Below are 25,251 nucleotides of genomic sequence, written 5' to 3' on the forward strand. Positions count from 1 at the left end.
GTTCAAAACAATTTCTGTTGCAGAAAAAATAGTGTAAGACGATATTGACTAATCTTTAGAATTAATTATAGTACCAGCAGTTTTGATTATTAATATTCCCGCATTTATCTCTGTACTTGGCACATCAATCATTAGCTCGCTTTAATATCTATATCCAAAAATTACATTTTGTAAGCACTTTTTTCAGTGACAGTATTAAACCTCTGGGAATTTTATCTTTCGTATGTTTCATTAAATCCAAATGACACATTTAAAATCCTTTGGCGATTCCTCAATAAATCATGTTTTACTGCATGACCTCTCCAAGCGCCCGACATCAGGTACTTGTTATTAGAAAAAGTTCATCAAACTTTTCATCTAAAGTACAACGTTTCAAATTCTGTCAAGCTTCTCTAATATCTTTAACGGATTAATCATAAATCATGTGAGAAAATTAACTTTTTTGTTATTTGTTGGTCTTCAGGCAGCACTGGTACAGTTCATATTACCATTAATATAACACTTCAGTTTTTTCTTCTGTCAAGTGTTATCTAGACAAAAGAAAGTACTTTGCGCATGTTCCCATTTGCTTTCCTTTGAACATTAAATCATTTATTACAATTGATATACCCCGTCCTTGCACACTTCCTATTTGTTTGTGGCCCTGCTTGGTATTAACGATGGTGCTATGAAGCTAGGTACTGTTGGGCTCTTCAACGAACGAAAACATATGAGTCGCGTCATGACAAAGCCAACATAATGGATTTGCGACCAGCATGAATCCAGACCATCCAGACCATCCGCGCAGTCTGATCAGAATCCATGCTGTTCGCTATTATTTTCTCTACTTGTAAAAGGGTTGGTAAGCGAACAGCATGGATTCCGATCAGACTGCGCGGATGCGCAGGCTGATATGGATCCATGCTGGTCGCAAACGCACTGTTTGTTTTGTCGTGACGCGGCTCATATTAAAACCATGTTGAATATACTTTGTTTTATTCAATATGGAATATTCTTTTTTAATGTGACAATATTCTTATTTCAATTGAAACTTGTATTAGCGCTGTTTTACACTTTAATCATTATTATTAGTCTTAGGTTTCCAGAAAAAATACACCAGTACTTCCTCATAAAAACCTGATGAAACTACAATACGTGTTTTAATTACTTGTGGTTATATACATGGTAAAGTTTATCATTAAGCTGCTGTGATCATCGTCCTCGTAAATCAGGTGATTTCTTCCGTTTGTCGTCGCTTATAATACTTTGTGTCTTACCTTTTGTGGCTTCTTCAGTTATATTATTTTTGTTTACAGACTGTCTTACATTTTAACTCTCGTACATAATGTATATTTATGTGATATTGGGGTCTTGCTTCGAATTTTCTTCCCTATATCGTTATTTACAAAGGATGATAAAGTTTGGACAAAAATAATGAACAAACAAAATGATTTACAAAATGTTATGCACATTTTATCAAAAATAGTGATCAAATTAATAAAAGTACACTATCACAGGCAGAAAAATATTCTATAATCATAATATATCTTAAATATATATACCGTAGAGTATATTACTTCTAAATGTAATTTCTGACACAACAGTATTATTTTTATGTACATTTATCATGCAATTCAAATTAAAGCATATCTCAACACAAACTAGAAATGTGTCATCATGCCACGGATGCCCCCGCATGCAGCCAAAATTTCAGATGGTGCATTAATTATTTTTTTCATTTTAAGTTCAAAGCCCTTAATAAACTTTTTCAATGTTAACACAAACCATTTTCATACAATGTTCTACATGAGGAAAGAAATAAAAGTCTGATCTGACATTTGTCAGAATAACATTAAACAGTAAAACTTTGAGTAAAATGTAATATTTTCCGGTTTTATTAACGTGTCAATTGAATACTGAACAAATTCGAACAGAACATATATTGCATCGACAGATTCTCGACAGTGTCCGTAAGCGACATTTATTGAAATATTTTATATTTGTATAAAGATTTACAATGCAACACTCAAGACAGTCTGGTTCGCTATACATCCGTAGACGTGCATTCACAGCGTTTCATTGTATTTCATGTTTAAAGTACTTTTTTTTTAAATTTTCCTGTTCAAAATAAATTCTATCATAAATTTGGCTATAAAGTGAATAATGAATATTTGCAAAGACCGATTTGATAGTAATGTTTTTAATACAGTTATGTTTTTATATGGTGAATCCTCTATTAATCGTTATTTTTAACATTATGATGTTCTAAAATTATAAGCAAAACGAGAGAAAATGTATTAAAGATGTTTATTTACTTGTAGAATCAAACGTGCTACCTCTGTAGTCCAACCCCACTGAGCTGCTAACGTTTCAAACATGACTGTTGCTTCAACTAAATTTCATATATGAACCTATTTTTCAATTTGTCAATATTTCGCACAGTTATTTAGCATATACTCTGTCAAATTGCTGCAATAGTTTTTGTTTACAAGTGAAATTCTGCATTAAAAAGGTGAAATGAAATACATATCACTCACAGTATATCACTCATAGAGTGGGTAATACAAAATTTATAGCTTTGCAGAACTTCTTGTAGCCTACATATTCATCTATGATAGAATTTCGGTAAATTTCCAAATTTACATAGAAATATATAGTTGCTTTTTTCCTTTTGGCATATTTCTCGATTCAAGATCATTAATTTTATTGCATTGCAATATCAAAAAGTTACACTACAATCATAACTCTAGGTTGTATTTGTTTGCGCAGTGTACGCGTTGCCGTTGAACATCTGGTGTCATTTTCTTTAATAATTACAATTCCTTATGAAGTTGTTAATTAAACAAGAAGAAAATTTGCTTCTTTTTTGTATATTTTTTACAGCAAACATAAACGTCACAAAATGGAAAGGCGATAATAAATTCAAGAGATTGCACTTCGATCAAGCCGATGATAGTTAACTAGACAGTTTTTGTTACATATCTAGCAAGTTTGTACACTGCTGACATATCCTTATTGCTCAAGTAACACGATATATTGAAATGTAGCTGTATTTAGACTTTACTAGCCTGGGTTCAGTCTTTGCTTCTGTTCGGAAATTCGGCTACATATCAATCAGAAATTGTGACATGCTCGTACGTTATGAATAAGCAATATATCAACGACTAAATCCCAGGCTAAGATTTAAATATAAATATGCGTTTTCATCGTAAGGTCTCATTTTAAATTTTAAGCATTTGCAATGAAACATTGTTGTTGTTGTTTCATATTATGTATAAGTAATACTGTAGAACAGTTCTTCTGATAAGCTGAACATTATTGCCTTCAACGTAGCTGCATACGTCGAATTTCGTTACAAAATTACTCAAGGGGTGGGTAAATAAAATCACATGTACCGAAAGATTTGAGTCGGTGACCTCTTATTTCTTTTAGTCATTTTGGCTTAGTATACATTTCAAATGACGTTTAAAGAAAAAAAAATCAAACATTTATTTCAGGAATTTTTAAATAAGCCGCATTAAAGCCGAAACTTACGGCTAAACTTTTCAAATTTTACACATTTACAGTTTTCTTTCCATTTTTCAAACATTTTTCGGCGCAAAACGATCAATTTAATATCAGCTTAAAAGTAAAATACAATTTCCGTCGAATGCTGTAGAATTTAAGATATTTTGATCGCCTATGGCGTTGTGATACCCGTATAAGTTGCCAAGGATATACAACGACGTCATGTTCAAAAACGGACTTGGATGGTCAACTTTGACGTCGCGTGTTCAAAAATTGGCTGAACTATTGGAATAAAATTAACGGAATCTAATCAGACATATGGTCAACTTTTTGCATGCCAATTTTCAAAACGGTACTCGAAAGTTCGCAAAGTGTCACGTTCTACCTTAACAGCCCGTCAAAAGAGTTTTCATCTTTCTTTTTTACTTACATTTATCTGGTCATATAGACCAGTTATTCTAAAAGTACCATAACTTGTTTAATAATGCCATCTTTAATTCAAAGATTAATGTATCTAATACATGTAATATATGTATGTTACTATATCAACGAAAAAAGAAAGAAATATAAACAGATAATAGTTTAAGGGCACATTAGGATTACTTTGTATTCTATTGAAAGAGGAAGATGTGTTTTATAATGTTTGTACTATGAACCTGTTAGATGCTTAACATTTAAAGAACATCTTTCTTTGTTCAGTTTTATACAGCCCAGGTATATGTGTCTAATGACTAAACTAGTATTGTTTCTTTGTCATACCATTGTCCCGATGAGTTAAACTTCTTGCCGTCTTATATGTTTTGCATCATGTATATATAATATTATCATATATTAAAAATGTATCAATAAAATTAAAAGAAAAAAGAAAAAGAAATAAAAAAAATATTTGTCCATGTATTTTATTTACGAGAAATATAGAAAGTTACAATTCAATAATGTCTTAAACCTCTATATACTATCCATACACACATGACTTACCTTTCCTGAAGTAAATTAATCGATGTTATATTTACATCGGTTCCGAAATAAATGAACTTCACCAGTGCGGCAATTTCGAAGTTGCAAGTTCAAATCCTCGACAAAAAATATTTTTCAAATTTCTTTAACAGATTATTTTTAATAAAATGCAGCATTAGTGCATATAAATCATTTGCTTAATTTCTGGTGTCATATTTTTTTAATTTCATAACTTTGATACATACATAAATATGTAATGTTTTATACCATGTATACCTTCAACATGTAAAATAGAGTGAGAAGCCCAAAACAACAAAATTGAAATGTTTCAGGCTCGGTTTGACAGAGCCAGTTCATGGACGGTACTGGAAAGTCGCCCAATGGGGCGATTGGCATGCACAAAAACATAGTATTCCAATGTTTACAAAATATAATTAAAAAGAAAAGAAATATTAAAAATGTTTTTTTCATTAGGATTCGAACCAACAACATTCAATTTGAAACTTTAAGTCTTAACTCTTTGTCACTGAGGCAAGTTAGACATGTACCGGGTGATGTGTTAGTAACTTAAGATATATAAAAACTATGTGTACCGCTTTAAAATCCGCAGTATTACGGACAAAAGGTCATTGAATATTCAAAAGACTCGGGTCAATATTGCCAAAAGAAGATTACGTTTACGTTAAGTCACGTGATAGAAATACTTTCGATACGTTTAATGTCCAGGATGCTTATTAATAATCGGCCAGGTGTTCCGTAGTAGTTGCATTAAATATGAAGTTAAATGATACATTGCAAGCATAGGCAATTGTTTCCGAAATGAAAACCCTTATCAAATTAGTATCAGTATATTCGAATGTTACGTTTTTTTTTTAACGTTTTGTTTTATATAACCGTCATTTTCCCTGCGTTACTATTCAAACAAACTAATGCCTTATTTTACGTTCAAAACAATTTCTGTTGCAGAAAAATAGTGTAAGACGATATTGACTAATCTTTAGAATTAATTATAGTACCAGCAGTTTTGATTATTAATATTCCCGCATTTATCTCTGTACTTGGCACATCAATCATTAGCTCGCTTTAATATCTATATCCAAAAATTACATTTTGTAAGCACTTTTTTCAGTGACAGTATTAAACCTCTGGGAATTTTATCTTTCGTATGTTTCATTAAATCCAAATGACACATTTAAAATCCTTTGGTGATTCCTCAATAAATCATGTTTTACTGCATGACCTCTCCAAGCGCCCGACATCAGATACTTGTTGTTGTTGTTATTAGAAAAGGTCATCAAACTTATCATCTAAAGTACAACATTTCAAAATCTATCTAATCTTTAACAGATTAAATCATAAATAATGTGAGAAAAGTGTTGTTTTATTGTTATGTGTTGGTCTTCAGTCAGCACTGGTACTGTTCGTATATTATCATAAATATTACACTTCAGTTTTTTCTTCTGTCAAGTGTTATCTGGACACAAGAAAGTACTTTGCGCATGTTCTAATTTGATCTCCTTTCAACATTAAATTATTTATTACAATTGATATACCCCGTCCTTGCACACTTCCTATTTGTTTGTTGCCCTGCTTGGTATTAACGATGGTGCTATCAAGCCGGGTACTGTTGGGCTCTTCAACGAACGAAAACATATGAGCCGCGTCATGACAAAACCAACATAATGGATTTGCGACCAGCATGGATCCAGATCAGCCCGCGCATCCGCGCAGTCTGATCAGGATCCATGCTGTTCGCTATTATTTTCTCTACTTGTAAAAGGGTTGGTAAGCGAACAGCATGGATTCTGATCAGACTGCGCGGATGCGCAGGCTGGTCTGGATCCATGCTGGTCGCAAACGCATTGTTTGTTTTGTCGTGACGCGGCTCATATTAAAACCATGTTGAATATACTTTAGTTTTATTCAATATGGACTATTCTTTTTTAATGTGACGATATTCTTATTTCAATTGAAACTTGTATTAGCGCTGTTTTACACTTTTAATCATTATTATTAGTCTTAGGTTTCCAGGAAAAAAAAATACACCAGTACTTCCTCATAAAAACCTGATGAAACTCCCAATACGTGTTTTAATTACTTGTGGTTATATATATATGGTAAAGTTTATCATTAAGCAGCTGTGATCATCGTCCTCGTAAATCAGGTGATTTCTTCCGTTTGTCGTCGCTTATAATACTTTGTGTCTTACCTTTTGTGGCTTCTTCAGTTATATTATTTTTGTTTACAGACTGTCTTACATTTTAACTCTCGTACATGTGTATAATGTATATTTTATGATTTGGGGTCTTTTGCTTCGAATTTTCTTCCCTATATCGTTATTTACAAAGGATGATAAAGTTTGGACAAAAATAATGAACAAACAAGATGATTTACAAAATGTTATGCACATTTTATTAAAAATAGTGATCAAATTAATAAAAGCACATTATCACAGGCAGAAAAATATTCTATAATCATAATATATCTTAAATACATATACCGTAGAGTGTATTACTTCTAAATGTAATTTCTGACACAACAGTATTATTTTTATGTACATTTATCATGCAATTCAAATTAAAGCATATCTCAACACAAACTAGAAATGTGTCATCATGCCACGGATGCCCCCGCATGCAGCCAAAATTTCAGATGGTGCATTAATTATTTTTTTCATTTTAAGTTCAAAGCCCTTAAAACTTTTCAATGTTAACACAAACCATTTTCATACAATGTTCAAGGCACTGAAATTATTCAGTCTTAACCTTTTAAAAATAGCATATAGCATATTTGTAGCCAAAATAATGGCTAAAAGTATGAGTGCTGAAACTGAAAGTTCAAAATTTTTCCAACATTCAGGAAAGATAAGTTAGTCTAAAATCATTGAACCACGACCAAATTCAAACTTAAACTGCTTATTCTATATTATTTTCAAAAAGAAAGGGACACATCTCTGCCAAAAAATCATCAAACCATGACCAAATTCCAACTTGACCTGCCCATTCCTTTGACATATCCATATGTCAAATTTAAGTTGAATATGTAACACTGTTGGGTAGATAATGAACAGAAACTGTAAATTTCATATTAATATTTCAAAGTGAAAGGGGCATTACTCTGCCAAAAATCATTGAACCATGACCAAATTCGAACTTGGCCTGGGCATTCCAAAAACATATCCATATGTCAAATTTGAGTTGAATGTGTTGTACCATTGGGGAGATAATAAACGGAAACTGAAAATTTCATATTACTTTCAAAGTGAAAGGGGCATAACTCTGCCAAAAATCATTGAACCATGACCAAATTTGAACTTGACCTGCGCATTCCTTTGACGCATCCATATGTCAAGTTTGAGTTGAATGTGTTGTACCTTTGGGGAGATAATGAACGGAAACTGAAAATTTCATATTATTTTCAAAGTAAAAGGGGCATAACTCTGCCAAAAATCATCGAACCATGACCAAATTCGAACTTGACCTGTATTTTCTCATGACATATCCATATGTCAAGTTTGAGTTGAATGTGTTGTACCGTTGGGGAGATAATGAACGGAAACTGAAAATTTCATATTATTTTCAAAGTGAAAGGGGCATAACTCTGCCAAAAATCATCGAACCATGACCAAATTCGAACTTGACCTGTATTTTCTCATGACATATCCATATGCCAAGTTTGAGTTGAATGTGTTGTACCGTTGGGGAGATAATGAACGAAAACTGAAATTTCATATTATTTTCAAAGTAAAAGGGGCATAACTCTGCCAAAAATCATAGAACCATGACCAAATTCGAACTTTACCTGTATTTTCTCATGACATATCCATATGTCAAATTTGAGTTGAATGTGTGCAACCGTTCTAAAGATAATGAACGGAAACTGATGATGACGGAATGACAGAATGACGGAAGGACGGAACAGGGTAACACTATATGTCCCGGCCATTACATGGCGGGGGCATAATAAAATTATTTCAAAGTAACAGAATAAAATCAATTACTGCATACTTTTAAATATAATTATCATTTACAAGGCAAATATTCCATTATAACAAAAACTAAACAGGGATGTTGCACTTTTTTGTTATCCCTCATGTACAGACCCTATCAAACGAAGTCTGCGTTTTTCTTGTTATTTTCTTATGATTAATGCTTCCAAGGGGTCATACTTTCTCAAGATTTTATTTTACAATATTACATAATACACATCTACTGGTCCAGTTTGCTCTAGAAATTCAACTGATTTATAAGACAAATCAAAATATATCTACGGATTGTTGTTGTTGTTGTCATTTAGTCATCATGCACTTAATGAATTTTGAAGTCAGCAACCTTAATTCCCTGCAAAGACATCTTATTTTCAAACAAAACCTCATGAAGTTAAAATTTAATCCCTCATGCAAGTTTATCTTGTATATCACTATAAGAAAGTTAAAAACTATTTTATGAACATCCTAACATAGAAATCCGTGATCCGTGTAAAAAACTACATAATTATACATGATTGTAAATTTTAAACGCCCAATCTTTTCAAAAATAAGCATGTATCTTATAAAGTTTTAAGGTATGACATTTCTAAACATCAATCATTGTTTCTAATTAAGTAACAAAGTACACGTAAGTTGAATTTATTAGAAAACCTTATTAAATTTTAAACAGTGCTTTCAAATATTAGATGAAGAATTTTACAGGGAGATATTTTGTATCATGGCATCATGTTAGTGGAAAGTGTATCTCTCTTGCGTTTTAACTGACCAGTAAAGCCCTGAGGCATTACTGACATACATGTGTATGGTTGCAAACAGAAAAACTCTTCCCACAGCTACAAAATATTTCATTTCTTGCCAGCTAACTGCGATGCTGAACTGCTTGTCTTTAACCCTGGTTGTTGGCCAACCCTAGAATAAAGTACAGCATGAAATATAAACAAAATATCAAAACGGAGTTAGTATAAATAACAAAAACAAATCAACCAGTATGAGTAGCGCAGCTATTACTAAACAAAAACTGAAATTCGATAAATTTCTGAATCTGAAATGTTTACAACTTATATCCAATGACCTTGACCAGTAATGTCTTTAATGACGTCTTTTTTTGAGAACACATTTAAACATAAAAACAGATTTTCTGACATTTTACTTCCAGCACATATCGTAAAATTACTTTGTGAAGGCAAGAATCCTCCATTTGCCTACACTAAGAATGACACATAGACAGTATAAAGCTACTTTATTTAGTAAGCTTATATCAGTTTATTTTCCCTGTGATATATTAAACTAGCAGACTAATCTTGATAAGTTTGTTAAACTTCCTCGTATCCTAGTAACATCTACATGAACCAGATATTTCATTTTCAGAAAATATGTTTGGTATGAACACAAGTAATGACTATACTTAACAGACACATGAACATCATAGCTTTAGTGTAAAGATGCACTTATAAATGGAGAACTGTAGAATGTAATATGATAATCAAATATAGATGAATAAGGTACAAACTTTGCTGAGGCTACTGTTGGTTTTTTCCGGAGACTTTGCGATTGCTGAGACTGTGTCTGGGCAGGAACAGGTTTCCTGAAATAAAAATCATTCAGTAAATTACTATTAATAATTTGGAAACAAAATATGTTCCAAAGATATGGATGAAAGCATAGGATGTATGATGAATTTAATCATTTCATTGTAAGATCTCATGTTGAAGACGCTGAAATAAATAACAAATAAATAACTAGAGGATGCTTTTGTAAAAAAGCGCATGTCTCCCCCACTGCACTGTGACCTTGACCTTTGACCTACTGACCCCAAAAACAATAGGGATCATCTGCTCTATAAGACCAATCATCCTATGAAGTTTGAGGGCTGTAGGTCAAAAGGAACTCTAGTTATCATCCGGAAACGAGAAATTGACCAACGGTCACTGTGACCTTGACCTTTGACCTACTGACCCCAAAAACAATAGGGATCATCTGCTCTATAAGACCAATCATCCTATGAAGCTTGAGGGCTGTAGGTCAAAAGGAACTCTAGTTATCATCCGGAAACGAGAAATTGACCAACGGTCACTGTGACCTTGACCTTTGAACTACTGACCCCAAAAACAATAGGGATCATCTGCTCAATAAGACCAATCATCCTATGAAGTTTGAGGTCTGTAGGTCTAAAGGAACTCTAGTTATCATCCGGAAACGAGAAATTGACCAACGGTCAGTGTGACCTTGACTTTGACCTACTGACCCCAAAAACAATAGGGATCAATCTGCTCTATAAGACCAATCATCCTATGAAGTTTGAGGGCTGTAGGTCAAAAGGAACTCTATTATTATCCGGAAACGAGAAATTGACCAACGGTCACTGTGACCTTGACCTTTGACCTACTGACCCCAAAAACAATAGGGATCATCTGCTCTATAAGACCAATCATCCTATGAAGTTTGAGGGTTGTAGGTCAAAAGGAACTCTAGTTATCATCCGGAAACGAGAAATTGACCAACGGTCGCTGTGACCTTGACCTTTGAACTACTGACCCAAAAACAATAGGGATCATCTGCTCAATAAGACCAATCATCCTATGAAGTTTGAGGGTCTGTAGGTCTAAAGGAACTCTAGTTATCATCCGGAAACGAGAAATTGACCAACGGTCAGTGTGACCTTGACCTTTGACCTACTGACCCCAAAAAACAATAGGGATCATCAGCTCTATAAGACCAATCATCCTATGAAGTTTGAGGGCTGTAGGTCAAAAGGAACTCTAGTTATCGTCCGGAAACGAAGAATGGACGGACTGACGGACGGACTGACGGACGGACGGACTAACGGACGGACAGGGCAAAAACAATATGTCTCCCCCCGAGGTGGGGGAGACATAATAATTTTTTTGCAATGTTTGAATGATAAATGGATAAGTTGTTTTTTTTATGAAATGAAACAATATCAATAATAATTTACTTGATACAAGCTTTTGCTGTAACCTTACATCCTATTTGTTTAATTGAAACTGCATCAGTTTCTTATAGTATTTATATCACCTAGCACTGGATTATGTAATAAACCTACTCAAAGATTCATAAAATACAAGCCTTACAAGTAAATCCATATACATTTTGTATCCCTATATTAATGGGGAAGAAAATATATAATTTATATGGTCAATGGTTCAAATAGAGGACATGAATGTCATATATATCACTGAACAAATAGGAGAAGATGTTAGAAGATCCAGGCATCATTACTAGCAGGAGCTAAATAAAGTAAGTGATTTGATTCTGATTGAATAGTTACAGACAACTTAAGCAAAATACTTTTAAAACTTTCCCTATCAAGGAATGACAAGAATAAACGATTAAAATATCAAAGACATTTGGACACAGCAATTCTATATAAATTTAAATACATGCTATAATTATTACCACCTTTCTGGTAATGAATAAATGATTATATTCTAATCTTAAAGAATGAATACATATCAGTTAACAAATAAGACATTTCTTTTATAGAAAAAAACAAGGATAAAGTGACAGTCAGATGTTCAAATATCACATCTACAGTAGCTTTTATTTTGTTATAAACAAACAATTTAATATTTCCCTTTTTGTTTCAAAAAAAAAACAATTTGGGGCCTATTTGTTTCCCGAAAATTTTTTTCAAAATTTAAAACCCTTTTAATTTTCCCGTGCCCCTTATATGTAAAAAATGTAATGGGATTAACATGGAATTTTTTCATGTGGGGCACTACATTTAAATTTGAATATGATAAACCAAAATTTTAAATTTCTGTAGAAATAGATTAAAAAAAAAGAAATTTTAAAAGCTCCCCTGTTTGGGTTTAAATTTTTAACATTTGGGCTTTTAAGGCCTTGGGCTGCTGTAATCAAATTTGGTTTAAAAATTTTCAATTAAACAAACAACTATAAAACTGTTGTCTTAATAATTTAAAAAAAATCAAATTGTCATACCTTTCTAAAAGCATAATTTTTATCTTGGGAAAACAAAATTAAAAAAGCAAAAGTTAAAAACTATTGAGACAAAAATTTGGTTTTACCAAACAGTAATAGCAAATGGTTCTTAAAAATACACTTGAACTATCAATAAAGGTGATTCATAACCCCACCTGACAACTTAACTATTTGAAAAGTAAGTTGTCTAAAGCTCAATTTGAACTCAACCTATATTTTATGATGTTTCATCTGTGTATCTCATTATAAGAATTTAGTGTAAAGGTGAGGAAAAAAGGCTGAATAAATTATGAATTCTATGGGTTTTTTTTCTACAAATGAGACAAATTTACATTATTTAGAAAAATCATTTGTAAAAAAATTTGAAACTAGAGGATGCTTTTGTAAAAAAGCGCATGTCTCCCCCACTGCTGAGAATAACTGTGAATGGAAACAGGAATGGAAATGGAGATAAGATAATGTAAATACCCGGTAGTCACTTCAATGAAGGCTGTCTATGGAGAAAATGACCAATGGTCACTGTGACCTTAACCTTTTGACCTACTGACCCCATAAACAAGAGGGATCATCTGCTCAATAAGACCAATCATCCTATGAAGTTTGAGGGTTGTAGGTCTAAAGGAACTCTAGTTATCATCCGGAAAGGAGAAATTAACCAACGGTCGCTGTGACCTTGACCTTTGACCTACTGACCATTAAAACAATAGGGATCATTTTGATTAATAAGACCAATCATCCTATGAAGTTTGAGGGTTGTAGGTCAAAAGGAACTCTAGTTATCATCCGGAAATGAGAAATTGACCAACGGTCACTGTGACTTGACCTTTGACCTACTGACCCCAAAAACAATAGGGATCATCTGCTCTATAAGACCAATCATCCTATGAAGTTTTGAGGGCTGTAGGTCAAAAGGAACTCTAGTTATTCATCCGGAAACGAGAAATTGACCAACGGTCACTGTGACCTTGACCTTTTGAACTACTGACCCCAAAAACAATAGGGATCATCTGCTCAATAAGACCAATCATCCTATGAAGTTTGAGGTCTGTAGGTCTAAAGGAACTCTAGTTATCATCCGGAAACGAGAAATTGACCAACGGTCAGTGTGACCTTGACCTTTTGACCTACTGACCCCAAAAACAATAGGGATCATCAGCTCTATAAGACCAATCATCCTATGAAGTTTGAGGGCTGTAGGTCAAAAGGAACTCTAGTTATCATCCGGAAACGAGAAATTGACCAACGGTCACTGTGACCTTGACCTTTGACCTACTGACCCCAAAAACAATAGGGATCATCTGCTCAATAAGACCATTTTATTTCCCATGAAGTTTGAGGTGTTGGTAAAAGGAAATTTTTGTTTATCGTTCCCCCAAACGAAATGGGAAAAGGGCCCCCGGGTGACGGGGGGACGGGAGGGCCAAAAAAAATAAAGTCTCCCCCGAGTGGGGGAGGGGAAAAAATCTATTTATCATCCGGGAAAAAGAGAAATTTTACCAAAAGGTTTTTCCCTTTTCTTTACCTTTGAACCCACTGAAACCCCCCAAAAAAAAAAAAGGGTATCTGCTCAATAAGACCATTCATCCTATGAAGTTTGAGAGCTGTAGGTCAAAAGGAACTCTAGTTATCGTCCGGAAACGAAGAATGGACGGACGGACTGACGGACGGACAGGGCAAAAACAATATGTCTCCCCCCGAGGTTGGGGAGACATAATTACTGTGAAATTAGTTATCCTGTTTCTGACAACGGTCTGCTGAAGTTTCAATAACTAGAGACATTAATATCCAGGAAAAAGAGCTTTCATCTATTCCTTTTTGTTTCAATGAGATTTTTAATTATTTCTAAAGAATATCAATTCAGACTTGACAAAACCAGTTATGAATTGAATTCTAAAAAGATAAATGTGTGACACACTGTTACTATTGTTTTTGTTGTTGTTGTTTTTTTTGTTGTGAAAAACTGTTTCCCTTATCAATAGGACAATTATTTCCATGATGCAACAACTGACAAGATTCTCCAGAGTTTCCACTGAAACAGTACAAATAAAATAAATATACTTTATTTACTGAATGTTAACTTAAATAAAACCCCATTATTCTACATAAAGAAATTTAATGCAAGGGCAGGGCAATTTTTACTTCTCTATCATGATTAGTATAACTTTTGTAGAAGATTACAAATTTATGCTATGTGCCATTAAATATTTAAGCTCTGGGCTTTGTAGTGTAGAAGTATAAAATTTTCACAATATGTTTAATATAATTAAGTCTACATAAATTATGTGACTCCAAGAAAGGCAAATTTTAAGTTTTGTAGAGACCCACTGCCAATTTTCTAAGTTTAAGGCATTGTTGTTTCAACAAGACTTAAATGTGTTTTTTCCTGTATAAAGTCTTTAGCATTGCCTAGTTAGTAATATACAAGGTAATTTTATAAGATTGTAGGTTACAAGTGTTTTTAAACCTTAAGTTGACCAAAATTAGACCAAGTACATATTAACCTTAACCTATATTTATATTAGCCTTTATCACAAGGACGCAATTTGCAAAGACACTAATTGTTACTTGCCGAAGAGTGAATAGAATTTATACAATTCTTCCTGTAATTAATTCTCCCCCAAGTTATGAAATAATCTGCCAAATAAAACTATAGACAATGGAGGATGTATTTCATAATGGGATTTCCTTCTGAATTAAGAAAATTTTCCAAAAACTAGAATAGTAAGTTTTTAATCAAACAGAAACTGATGTACAAGTACCATACACACATAGATGTTCTAACCAATTGTTCAGAGGAAGTAAATTAAAGTTGAAATCACAAACATAATTTGACAATATTAGCTGTTAAGACAATATTTTTCAGAATTTATGAACATAAAACTGATAGTTTCTCATCGTGTAAGCAAATTCCCTAATATTCCCTCATGCATCATAATGCATACACCAACCAATCCTATCCTGCCCTATATCTACACATCTAAAATTACTATAATTTTATAACCAATTTTAGGTGGTAGTCTTAATCCCCTGAACATTTCTCTCTAATCTCCCTTATTCAATCATGTTTCTATGGCAATATGAACCTTACAACTTTTGTCACAGTTTTAAACTCCTGTGATATTTCTTTTTTTCTATTACCTGCATTATCCCATGCTTTTTTACTGCATGAACTTTTCTAACCCTTGACATCAGAATGTTCACAGACATTTTTATGGTTCACTAGAGGAACAGATCTAATACTGAATGTCGTCTGTTAAATAACAGCGTGTCAATTTGTAACCAGCTCTGTCTGACATATTGTACAAATTAATTTACAGCTGTTACAAGAATGGCGCCTTCTTTTCTTTATTTATTTTGCATTTCAAGTCACACTGATACAGTGAAATGACATATCTTAAATTTTCTGCTTGAGTAAGAATAAAAGAAGTTCATCTGTCATGCATAACTTCAAACACAAGTAAGCATCTAAATAGAAGTACTGACATTTACATTGCCAGCTACACAGCTCCCTCACATAAAAGAATTTAACATCATGGTGCAATTTAAAGCAACATCATTGAGAATATTATATGTGATTAAAGTCAGTAACCTTTACAATTCTGTAACAAATACCCACATACAGTAGTTAAAGTATCTGCCTTTAACTATATGAAGCCAGAGAGGCAAGGACCATCATTGTACTGATTAACTTTGCTTATTCCATATCTACAATACTGAATAGTATAAGAAGTAGACTGGCATGCTTTCAGCACAGCCAGTGAAACAAAAATAAGTTGGATCATATCAATGTTACTCACTTTTTATCTGATTTTCCTTTGAAAACTTTCCCTACATCAATCTGTGTTGTTGAGGTGCTTGATTCTGATCTTGAAATACCTGGCATGCCAATCTCTGCATCAAGTTCGAGGCGGAGTGGAGCATACATATTAAACCATTGCTGAATGTTTAGAAATAAAATGTCTTAGTTAAAACATAGCATCAGTTGGGGGCAACAACAGTAAGATTTGATATTAGGCTTTATACTATTGAGAACCAAATTAACCTATATTTACTTGTAATCTAACACGACCTCGCACTAATTACAGTTCAATGTTTTCTATCTTTACAAATGACATTCCTTAATTGACAGTGGACAGCTCTAAATTGGATACATAACAAGATTATTGATAGAGAAAAGGTTGAGAGACAAGCAAAAATTAAAACATATATAAAGGATTACAAAATATAAAAAAACTAAGCTATAAAATGTATAAGGTCTTGAACCAGTTGGTAATAAATTAAAAGTAGAGCTGTCATTGATGGAAAATTTTATATTGATATATCAAAAGAGACAATTTTATATAAACAATATATCGATATAATGACTTTGACAGTAGATACAATAAAAAACATATAAATATGTGTTATATAATAGGATCATTGTGTTATGCATGCTTATATTAGACATTACAATTACTACAAACTAACAGAACTGACATATGAAAACAAAGTTTAAAGTTCAAGTTAGCCAAGAAAATGGAAAAAATTGACTTCTCTTATTAGGAATACTCTGAGAACAGAAATAAATAAATTTTAGCTTGTATCAATATTTTAAAGTGTGTATCGATATTGTGTGAGATCATTAATATCGATAATCTATTGATATTGCAATATTCAATGACAGCCGTAATTAAAAGCTAAAATCCTAATGTCAGAATCGTAGGATAACATATTGTTTTGGAATCAAAATAATAAATTAGTTTAGTTACAAAAGTGATAAGGAATAGAACAGAAAAGATTTTTATTTACTATAAATTATACTAAATAATGATACCTTTGCTTGTTGACAGAGTCCAATATCTGTGAAAGCATATTGCCACTGTGGCAGTCCAAGGTGCATGATCATTAGCCGGTAGTACGCTGTGAATGACTCTGCAATGTAGTGCCAGCGCAAGGCTCGGTCCAGGAACCACACTTCTATTTTTGGATCTGTACCACCTGTGATATCATAAATATTAGTTGAATAAATATTAGAGAATTAAAAAGCTTGATTTACTTCTTTAGGGGAAAGATGTGATTTTGTAGTGAATTTAAGGAAATAAATGGCTAAAAATCAATAAATATAACATTAAGCTGTACCAGGTTGAGTCACAATATACAATTTAACATTTGCAAAAAGTTCTCTGATACATAGAGAACTAGCTAGAATTTCTGTAAGAAAAATATGTGATGTTGAATTATCAAAATGACCTATTGTGCTTAATATTCCATGGAAAAACTTCTTTTTAATATATAGAGGATATTTGTTTGTTCTGATTGAATATGCTGTATATCATACTGAGAAGTGAGAAAAATGCAATATTTTCACAAGCGCATTTTGCGATTAAAAATTATAGTGGATATTTTATCACTTTGATATTTGATATATTTATGCAACTGCAATGTTCCAGGTTGTTGTTAAAAGGAATTGTGCTTTGAATTCTAACATATCCCTCAATTGAGTGGCGGTGTGGCCGAGTGGTTAACGCGTCGGACTAGTGATCTCAGGATTGCTGACCACGTGGGTTCAACGGAACGGATTCGAGAGTGTTTCAATAAGCTTATAGCTTGCAACACAATCAAACTAAAAAAAAAATTGTATAAATTAATAATGACAAGGCAACAGGGTTATAACTGTAGTGGTGAACAGAATGTCCTAATTTACAGAATGACTTCACTAAGATTATTCCTACGTCATGACACATTGACATGATATCCCATACAATCATGATATCATGACAACAAGCTTGCCATTCAATGCTGAACAATAAAATATCAAAATATAAAACATGTTAAAGGGAAGAAACTCTTGTTTTACAAATAAAAATGCTATACTTTAGTTGTCCTCATTTAGGGAATTCTGTTAAAATAATTCTCAATAATAATGCCAAACAATACATATTTCTAGAATTTACACTTGAATTAGCATTTAATTTTCAATTATCTCTTTTCAATAATTTAATTTTGCCAAATTGTATATCGAAAAACACATTAAGTACAAGAAAAAATATGCACAAACTGTATAATATTTCATTATACATATAACATACTGTATATGATATCTTTCATTAACTACAGATATTTCATTTAAGACATATAGAAACATTGGACATATGTCATTTCATACACCTGAAATATGAAAGAATATATCATTCTGACATGAAATATAGAATACATCTCATTTCCATACATAAATTATACTAAATGTCTGACTTAATAAACCAACAATGAACATTTTACCTGCAAACTATATCTAAAACCATTTGACTTTACACAATGAAATTAACTGCTAATATTGCATATTTCAACTTGAAGCTTTTACTTTCATGGTAACTAAATGGATGTGCAATAAAAGCACAAACAACACACCATACCTATACAGTAGTAACTAACTGGCATACAACATAGCAAATTCAAACACACATCTTTGCAAAAAAGCTTTCACCTGTATGTAATAAATCTTTACACCAATTCTTAATAAAATCAATAAAGCTTCAAAGCATAAAAATTATGCATATAATAAAATAACACAAAAATCTCTTTAAATCCAAATAATAACTTATTGTAAATATAAAAACATGTAAATATAATAGCAGTAAGAAAGGGTCTGTCTGCATATAAGAATATGGTAATTATATTTTATATTATATAAATCTAGAAAAAAATAAGATGGTGTCAGGTTATATTTTGTAATGGTGACAGCATACAAATCTAATATGGCTCAGTATTTTAAACAAAGATAGAGATAAAATGGTACTTCCCTACCCTACAATATGCTATGTTAAATGCTTTGATTACTAACTGCTATAATGACATCAGTTGTCTATTTCTACAAGTACAGAGAAACAAAAAACTGCATATCCGTACATTCTGACTATGACTGCTTGTTTGATTATTTTGATATTGAAACCCCTAACAACGGAATGTTCAAAACTCCACTGAGGACAGATCCATTATAATTTTCAGCAGTAACAGGTTTAATTAGTAAGTTTCAAATAGCACATACTTATTTGCCTGGCAAAATAAACTATAATAATAATAGTATGCTAAATATAGTGTGCGCTTTGTATGCCGCTAAATATAGTCTGAAGTTAATTTAGGTTAATATCGCAGAGTTTGTGAGCGACTGAAATTATATTTGAGCAACCCTGTCATACTGTGGCATTTATAATGTTCTTTTGTTTATGTGCTTGTATACAACTCCTGAAGGATATATGCTGATATACATGTTTTTTTATTACAAATGCACAAGAACTCAAAATGTTATGAATGCGAAAATATACAAAGATTTCTTATAAAATATGTCACTGAATTGTGTTGTTTAGTAAGTATAGAAACAATAAGAATTGTTTTCACTAATAAAGATACAATGTATAAAGACATACATTTTCTGGGTGAAATATGTGTGTATATGATATAGAAATACATTAACGTTTGTCTGAAACATGCAAAAGGAGTATAGCTAATGAAAACGGTTTGGGGTGGGGGTGAAAATAACTGTAATTATAAAAGAAAACTGTCTGCATATGAAGCGCATGAACTTAAACATGTTACCATAATTCATGTAATCGGAGGTATACACTTTTGAGACTATGTCAGCTGACTTTTTATATTCTGGTTCTACAACAGTAAAATGTATCAAAATCAAACAATAGTTAGAACAAAAAAGATTGTATCATAAAAATATCTTATATGTCAGTGCCTAAATCTATTGCATACATAAGAATATCCCTGTTAAACAAAACAAAGCATGTTGTGTCATATAATGTATAAAATATTGTTAAAATGAAGACAATAAATTTAATAGAAACACACAACTAAACAACATATTCATCTAACATTAATAAAAGCTAATATTTCCAATAGTTTGATATGAATTGTCATAATATATTACAGACATATAAAATAAAATAACTCCTTGCAATTAAAGTACGCACAATGAATTATAAAAAGAATCATATGTTCCCTACTTGGTTGTTTTTCTATTACTTTACTTTTTTCACATGAATTTTCACTATTTAAAATTCTAAAAGTCTCTTGCAATTGACCTATGTATAATTTTATAACAAAACGTTATACAAAAGTAAACAATAATTTAGATGTAGCTTATATACACAAGAAAAAAACAAAGGCTGGAACATTCAAAATAACACAAGAATAGAGCCTTTAAAAAATTATAAAAAACTTTTGTTACTCTAAGTAAAGTCATCATGAATAGACAGTTAAGCAGATGGACACAGAAAGGTTTTCTATTGAATTGATAAAAAACAACATTTTTTTATTAAACATCCAATGGTCAAGTAAAGCAACAAAGACTATCCACTTACTGATTCAGAATTATTATATGAATTCGGCAAAAAATTGAAAATAATATGTATTGAAATATGTCTTAGTAAACCTAGTTACTTTTAATACCCCTTTCTATGTTACAATTTCACAACATGATCTTAAATGACTAAAATATATAATCTGAAAAAAAAATACAATTGGTGCTTAAATTGTAAATATACTCAACATCACTAAATCCGCGTCATCACTTATTTCACGGTAATGGCATATTTTCAGTGATCAGTGTTAGAATTGGTTAGAATTGACATATTTTATTCAAACACCTAAACAACAAAGTTTTTGTGCAAAATATCTTAAATCTATAGATGTTTACATAAAACAGAACAATATTTTACAAACTTCTGCAAAAACAACAATTGTCCATTAAATTTGTGCATAATTGTCTAAAACAATCATCATTTTCTAAATGTTCTTGTTTGTTGAAAAAATAAATTTTGAGTTACAATGTAAAGATACTTTTAATATTTAAAATTATGCAAAATAACATGTAGAAATTTTAACTGAAACATGAAAAAACTGAAATAAAACATCATTACCGCGAGTTAAATGATGACATACTGTTTTCAAAATGGCCGACACATGGTCTATATCTGACCAAGTAAAACTAATTTTGATTGAATATATTGTTGTTTCCTTGTGTCATATAGCAGAAAAATGCCTAAATGTTAAAGTATATGACATTTTTTGTAGCGTAAGTTTGTTGTTTGTTTTTTTCCCTATTTTTAAGTGTTAAGTACCGTGAACTAAGAGGCGCACAGTATACATTTGTACCTCTAGTGAAACATATATAAAGTAATAACCGTAATAACCATTTACCTGTTTTATTTTCTTTATACACAAGACAGACTTTTCCATAACCGTCACAGGGATCTAACTCAAATATCTTACATCGACAATCGAATGTTGGTTTTTCTGTCCCTACAAACAAGTAATTGATGCATTAGTCAATAATATAAACGGAATATGCTATAGCAGTATATACAAACAAAGATTTATCACAACTAGGTATACCACTGTTTTTATATATACTCATGTGTTCCTTATGTAACTTGAGTTAATAAAGATATGTTCTGCTCTGTTCTGACTGTAACAATGTCAAAGGGTGTAACATTTTTAGCTAGCAAAACAGACACTACAAAAAAAATCAAGAGTTTGACATAATTATGTAAAGTTTTTAGAGAATACTTTTGGTGGTTGTAAAGATGAATTACGAGTGCTACTATGAAGCAATTTACCTGAAGTTTCATCTTCATTATCTGAGTCTGCATCAAGGTCAGCTAGACTTGGATTGACTAAAGTGTTATTTGTGGAACCACCAAACTTGAGCATCTTGCTAATACTGTTCAGATACATCTTTCCAACAGGTATAGGCCCATCTGATATAACAAAGTAAAAATAATGCTTAATTTAGTTTATACAAATTTGTTTTAGTTTGATGGTGTGGGCAGCTATGATCTTACAACCACACCCTTGAATCTATTTTTAGAACCAACCAGTACTGAGCAATGAGTCAAGTTTCTTGCACAATGGAACAACAGTTTGTCCCCTCCTTAGATAATGGCAATATGTTCTCTAGGTTGGTTAACAAGAGCTGTCCGTAAGACAGCGCGCTCGACTTTTTTATTGCTTGCCAATAAAAAAAGTTTTTGCAGTAAAAGGCAATACAAGAATCTCTGTATTTTTAAAGTGAACAATGGCCATGAGCATTAAGATATTTAGTGAAGAATTATTTTACTGAATTGTGTAACTTGTCCACCAATCAAATAGGCGAGATAAAATGTGAAATATGCATATACTACTGATTTTAATTTCAAGTACAAAAAGAGAAAAATAACTAGTTGTTTGATACCCTTGAATATTACAGCAATGTTTATATGACATAATTTATGGTAAAGTGAACAAGTGGATAGGAATGAATTTTTTTTAGATTTTTTTAAGTTTTTTAGTGCTTGCCTATAATACAAAACATTGACAGTTAAGGGCCATAATTCAAATAAAATCTTTGACAGAATTACCTTCTCCTGGACATGTTTGGGAATCATGATTGTAAACAAGTATTCCAACTTTCAAATTAATATCTCAAACAGTTCAGTCAAAAAGTGGACTGGTACTAAAAACTTAACCAAGATTCTAAGTCGATAAAAGGCCTTAATTTTTAAAACAAATCCTTGACAGAGTTACCTTCTCTTGCGTACAGATGGGGGTAATGATGTGAAATAGCATTAAAAGTTTCAAAGCAATATCTCAAAGGGTTAAGGCAATAAGTGGATTTTACCCATATTCAATGTATTTTCTAAGTCAAAAAGGGGCATAATTCTGTCAAAAACCTTGACAGAGTTATGTCCTCTTGTCTGTTGATGAAGGTCGTGATGGTAAACAAGTATGGTCAGTTTCAAAGCAATACCTCCAATGGTTTTGAAATAAAGTGAGGTGGTACAAAAAACTTAACCAAGCTCAATACACTTTCTAAGTCAAAAAAGGGCCATAATTCTGTCAAAAACCTTGACAGAGTTATGTACTCTTGTCTGTAGATGGAGGTTATGATGGTGAACAAGTATGGTAAGTTTCAAAGCCATACTTGTAATACTTCTGAAATAAAGTGGGGTGGTACGAAAAACTTAACCAAGGTGTGACGCCAACGCCGACGCCGACGCCGGGGCGAGTAGGATAGCTCCCCTTTTCATAGAAAAGTCGAGCTAAAAATGACGGAATAATATCTTAAACATTTGGTGTACAAATCATTTTTAATATCAAGAACACCGCATGCAGTATTAACCCGTGTCCATTAAGGGCACTGACACCCTTGTCTGTCAAGGGCAATGAAAATCATTAATCTATTTTGACAAAAATTCTTAGATTAAAAGTGGCAATCCCTATAACTTCAAAAATATAGCTTTCAGACTTATGCCCCTTGTCTAACAACGTCAAAGTGTTGGCACGACAATAATGACACAGTGATCATAATAGCTTGACATAATGGGAGCAATGGATAATTCTGAAATAATATCCACAAGAAATCATACAAGATAGAGGAAAATAATTTAAATATTTAAATGATAAGAAAGTATAAAGTCAGGATAGTAAGCATAAACACTGAGCCTGACCAGAGGTTATATTGACAGCTGCTAAATCTTAGTTAGTTGCAAATTTGGGGTAGGGTAAGTCCACTGTAAAAATTAAGCTGTGCAAGAATAAAGAAAATTAACATACATTAATTTTCTCTACTAATATCTTTATATATTATTTCACAAATCCAATGAAGAAAAAAACATTTTGCAATTACACACAGAGAATTGGTATTAAGTTGGGATACTTAAATATGCAAAAACTTCTGTTTGTATTCAATCAAGCTATAAATTAAGAGCTTGTATATTTAATGTTGAATGGTGAAAAATATTCATACATTAACACATACCATAATTATAGTAATAAACATGCTTAACATATTTACTTACTTTCAATTTTAACACACCATGTTAACTGAAATCCATCAGATGTCATGAAGAAACTCTTCAAATCCTCTGGCAAAAAAACTGTGTTTTTCTGTAAAATGAAATAAGTTTGATTTTCATAACATAAACAAACATTTGAATGATATCTTATAAATATCATAACCCTTATAAAGATTAAATATCTGAAACACAAAAGATCCAAATAATTTTTTTTTTAAAAATCCCAGTTGTGCAAGGTTCAAACTTGCAACCAAAACCTTTCAAATAAATCAACATGTGCTCTAAACCGCTGTGCGCTTACCGAGCTGGAATAGCTTTACAAAAGTTAAAGTACTAGACTTTCTCACATGTGTGTATTCCCCTCATATGTGTTACTTAGCTGTCCTAGTTGATGTTATATTAATTTAGTTTTATTGATTCATTTTTGTTGTTGTTGCTTTTTGCTTTTATTGGGGAAGGTTGGGGGTTCAATAGTTAATAAAATTTAACGCACTTACCTGTTCCCATGCTAGTATATTTGGTCTTTCTGCAGGTCTCCTTGGCTCCAATTCAAGTTTACAAACTCCTCTTTTGTTCTCTGAAGAAAAAACTAGGGTATCAATTGTTAGAAATCAAAGTCATGTATTTCTAAAAAATATGCATTCTGCATTCACCATAAAATACATTTTTTGGTTGTCTAAAAAAATTTTTTATCACATAATCTGAAAATATTAAAAATTCAACAATGAAAGTTAACATCATTTCTGTTAAATAAATGTCTTGCCAGATGTTTGTTCATAAAAAAACAAAAACAATTGTTTTGTTTAAACATCACACTAAATTTAATTTATCTGCCAAATTTCTTCACAATGAACCTTTGGATTATATGAAAATAATCAAAAAATAGTGTATCAAACTAGCAGCTTGAAAATGATTGTGTTAATGAATCATAGCCACCAGTGGATAATTGTGAGAAGAATATTTGCGTATTTAAAATAAAGTTTAATGTGTTTAATTTAAAACTTAACTGTTGCATCTGATAAAAGGTAACACAACAAT

General features: G+C 31.9%; 1 protein-coding gene across 2 annotated transcripts; it reads right to left on the reverse strand.

Annotated features, from left to right (window-relative positions):
* Positions 1–6,829: 6,829 nt before the first annotated feature.
* On the reverse strand, positions 6,830–24,836 carry LOC132740045 (tubulin polyglutamylase complex subunit 2-like). Of its 2 annotated transcripts, XM_060727900.1 has the most exons (9): positions 24,711–24,836; positions 24,217–24,304; positions 21,997–22,137; positions 21,578–21,679; positions 19,967–20,032; positions 17,208–17,371; positions 16,192–16,331; positions 9,942–10,016; positions 6,830–9,340 (listed from the first exon to the last, which is right to left on the reverse strand). In XM_060727900.1, exons 2-9 carry the CDS (start codon positions 24,260–24,262, stop codon positions 9,277–9,279), a joined length of 798 nt encoding a protein of 265 aa, XP_060583883.1. In that variant the 5' UTR covers positions 24,263–24,304; positions 24,711–24,836; the 3' UTR covers positions 6,830–9,276. The 2 variants fall into 2 exon arrangements, with proteins under 2 accessions (XP_060583883.1, XP_060583884.1); XM_060727901.1 differs by lacking the exon at positions 19,967–20,032.
* Positions 24,837–25,251: the final 415 nt, after the last annotated feature.

The sequence above is a fragment of the Ruditapes philippinarum genome, unplaced genomic scaffold (genome assembly GCF_026571515.1).
Source record: "Ruditapes philippinarum isolate M1 unplaced genomic scaffold, ASM2657151v2 ctg8067_1_1_1_1, whole genome shotgun sequence".
NCBI classification, from domain to species: Eukaryota; Metazoa; Mollusca; class Bivalvia; order Venerida; family Veneridae; genus Ruditapes; species Ruditapes philippinarum.

Excerpts from the sequence above, each read along its gene's own strand:
- LOC132740045 (XM_060727900.1), bottom strand. The coding sequence starts at position 24,262 with ATGACATCTGATGGATTTCAGTTAACATGGTGTGTTAAAATTGAAA. Across the intron at positions 22,138-24,216 it reads ATGGTGTGTTAAAATTGAAA|ATGGGCCTATACCTGTTGGA; the intron begins GTAAGTAAATAT and ends TTGTTATATCAG. Across the intron at positions 10,017-16,191 it reads AAAGGAAAATCAGATAAAAA|GAAACCTGTTCCTGCCCAGA; the intron begins GTGAGTAACATT and ends TTTTTATTTCAG.